This window comes from Cebus imitator, unplaced genomic scaffold, assembly GCF_001604975.1.
Source record: "Cebus imitator isolate Cc_AM_T3 unplaced genomic scaffold, Cebus_imitator-1.0 Scaffold60, whole genome shotgun sequence".
Lineage (NCBI taxonomy): Eukaryota > Metazoa > Chordata > Mammalia > Primates > Cebidae > Cebus > Cebus imitator.
In genome coordinates, this window is record NW_016107375.1 from 5,573,556 (window position 1) to 5,576,050 (window position 2,495).

General features: G+C 38.4%; 1 protein-coding gene and 1 non-coding gene across 2 annotated transcripts in view; one reads left to right on the forward strand and one right to left on the reverse strand.

Annotated features, from left to right (window-relative positions):
• HAUS1 (HAUS augmin like complex subunit 1) overlaps positions 1 to 2,495 on the reverse strand; it is a 24,248-nt gene that overhangs the window by 8,288 nt on the left and 13,465 nt on the right. Inside the window, exons 5-6 of the mRNA XM_017529705.2 lie at positions 699 to 822; positions 245 to 310 (exon numbers count right to left, since the gene is read on the reverse strand). Of these exons, the coding sequence (XP_017385194.1) occupies positions 245 to 310; positions 699 to 822 (190 nt within the window). The remainder of the gene's footprint in view (positions 1 to 244; positions 311 to 698; positions 823 to 2,495) is intronic.
• LOC119471407 lies at positions 1,596 to 1,702 on the forward strand. Its single transcript, XR_005200453.1, has one exon. It is a non-coding gene; the product is annotated as a U6 spliceosomal RNA (small nuclear RNA).

The window sequence follows — 2,495 nt, forward strand, 5'->3', positions numbered from 1 at the left end:
GCGCCTGGTGAGTTTCTAGCTTTTAATAAAAAGGAAACCATGCAAATGTGAGGGCATATACAGCTAAACAAGGAATAAAAGGTCTCTAATAAAAGGTATAAATACCAGTGAATATAAAATACAAAGGTAAAGGAAAAGACATCATGTCCACAGTGAATAAAGGCCCTATAAAAAGAAACAAATGAAAAAGCAGATTGTGGAGTAATATTTTAAAGAAAGTTAAATTAGGTTAAAATAAGCTCACCTCTGACAGTGCTACCAGGGACTGATGAGACAGAGAAGCATCCATGCCTCTGGCTGAGAGTTTCTCCTACAATTACCAAAAAAAAGGAGTTCAGTTAAAAAATTATTTAGAAAGTGACCACCATCAAATATTTTTAACATATAACACAGTAAAGAGGAGCTACAATTTATAAGTGAAAAACTGTACATGTATCTAAGCATTTGTATGTTATATGTGAATCCTTTCCACACTCACAATTTGTGACAAGATGGGTGCAGTGTCTAAGGCCTGAGTTTCAGAGCCTGAACACCTGGGTTTGAATCTAGATCTGCTTAGTGTAATAGCTATGTAATCTTGGGTAAGTTGCCAACTTCTCTGTAGTCCTCTCATCTGTAAAAGGGAATAACAATGCCTAGCTGTGAGGATGATAGTAAAAAATAAGGCGAGCTACCTATATTCAGTCCTTCATACAAACCTCTGCAGCCTTGATTCTAAATCTGAATTCCTCTGACTTTGCTTTTAGAAAGTCCATGTTCTGACGACGATGATCAACTTTGGCCCTTTCTGTAGACAGATGCAACTCTGCTTTCTTGAGATCCCTTTAAAAAGCAAAATTCAAAACATTTTCTTCTTTTCCTCAGTAAAAGTATTCTGAAATAGAAACTCCACCACTTTTGGATTTAATGCCGGCTTAGCCAAGAGTCGGCAACCAGGTCATCTTCCCCTCCATGTTGCGCTCAGGGATCTTTCTCAAAAAATACAAAAAACAGCCTTTTTTTTTTTTTTTGAGACAAGGTCTTGGTCTGTCACCCAGGCTTGAATGCAGTGGTGTGATCACTGCAGCCTCAAACTCCGTGGCTCAAGTGATCCTCCCACCTCAGCCTCCCAAGTAGCTAGGGTTATAGACACATGCCACTATGTCTGGCTAATTTTTAAATTTTTTGTAGATGGCCAGGCATGGTGGATCACACCTGTAATCTCATCACTTTGGGAGGCCAATGTGGGCAGATCACCTGAGGTCAGGAGTTCAAGACCAGCCTGGTCAACATGGTGAAAGCCCATCTCTACTAAAAATACAAAAATTAGCTGGGCAAAGTAGAGTACACCTGTAATCTCAGCTACTCAGGAGGCTAAGGCAGGAGAATCACTTGAACCTGGGAAGCAGAGGTTGCAGTGAGCTGAGATTGCACTGCTGCACTCCAGCCTGGGCAGTAGAACAAGACTCCATCTCAAATAAAAGAATAAATGAGAATAAATAATTTTTTTTGTAGAGACAGAGTCTCGTTATGCTGTCCAGGCTTACAACAATTTTACAATTAATGTAAACTAATTATTCTTGAAGAAAGTAAATCAGCCATTCAAAAAAAAAATGGTGCTCACTTTAGCAGCACATATACTAAAGTTAGAACAATACAGAGAAAATTAGAATGGCCTCTGCACAAAAAAGACATGCAAATTTGTGAAGCATTCCATATTTTGTTTTGTGGTTTATCTAGAAATAATATGGAAAATATTGCTGTTATTTTTGGTGAAGAAAGTCAATTTTGTTTAGTTTATTTCCATCTAAATAAACTGTGAATTTAAAAAAATAATAATAATTTAACATATCCTAAAGCCAGTTTGAAATAGGAGGTCCTAAAACCCTCTATACTAAATGTGACATGAGACCAGCCTTGCCAACATGGTGAAGCCACATTTCTACTGAAAAAAAAAAAGAAAAAAGAAAATAAAATTAGCCGGGTGTGGTGCAGGGCACCTATAATCCCAGCTACTTGGGAGGCTGAAGCAAGAGAATCACTTGAACCTGGGAGGCAGAGGTTGCAGTGAGTCGAGATCACACCATTGCACTCCAGCCTGGGTGACAAGAGCAAAACTCTGTCTCAAAAAATAAATAAATAAATAAAAATGCAACATGACAGTGCCTTGCACATATGTATTTAATATTTGTTGAATAAATTTACATACCACCAAATTACTTGTGCATATATACACATACTTGTGATCTATAGGCCCTAATCTCTGGGGCAAAAAAGGCCTAAAAAAGGTCTAAAGTATCATAAGGGGGATATCACAGCTATAGCAAAAATGCACAACAAAATATAATGTGAGTTTAAGTTGTACGGTAGTTTATAAGCATAAAAATAATCACGGCTGGGCATAGTGGCTCGTGCCTGTAATCCCAGCACTTTGGGAGGCTGAGGTGGGCGGATCACGAGGTCAGGAGATCGAGACCATCCTGGCCAACATGGTGAAAACCCCGTCTCTAAAAAAA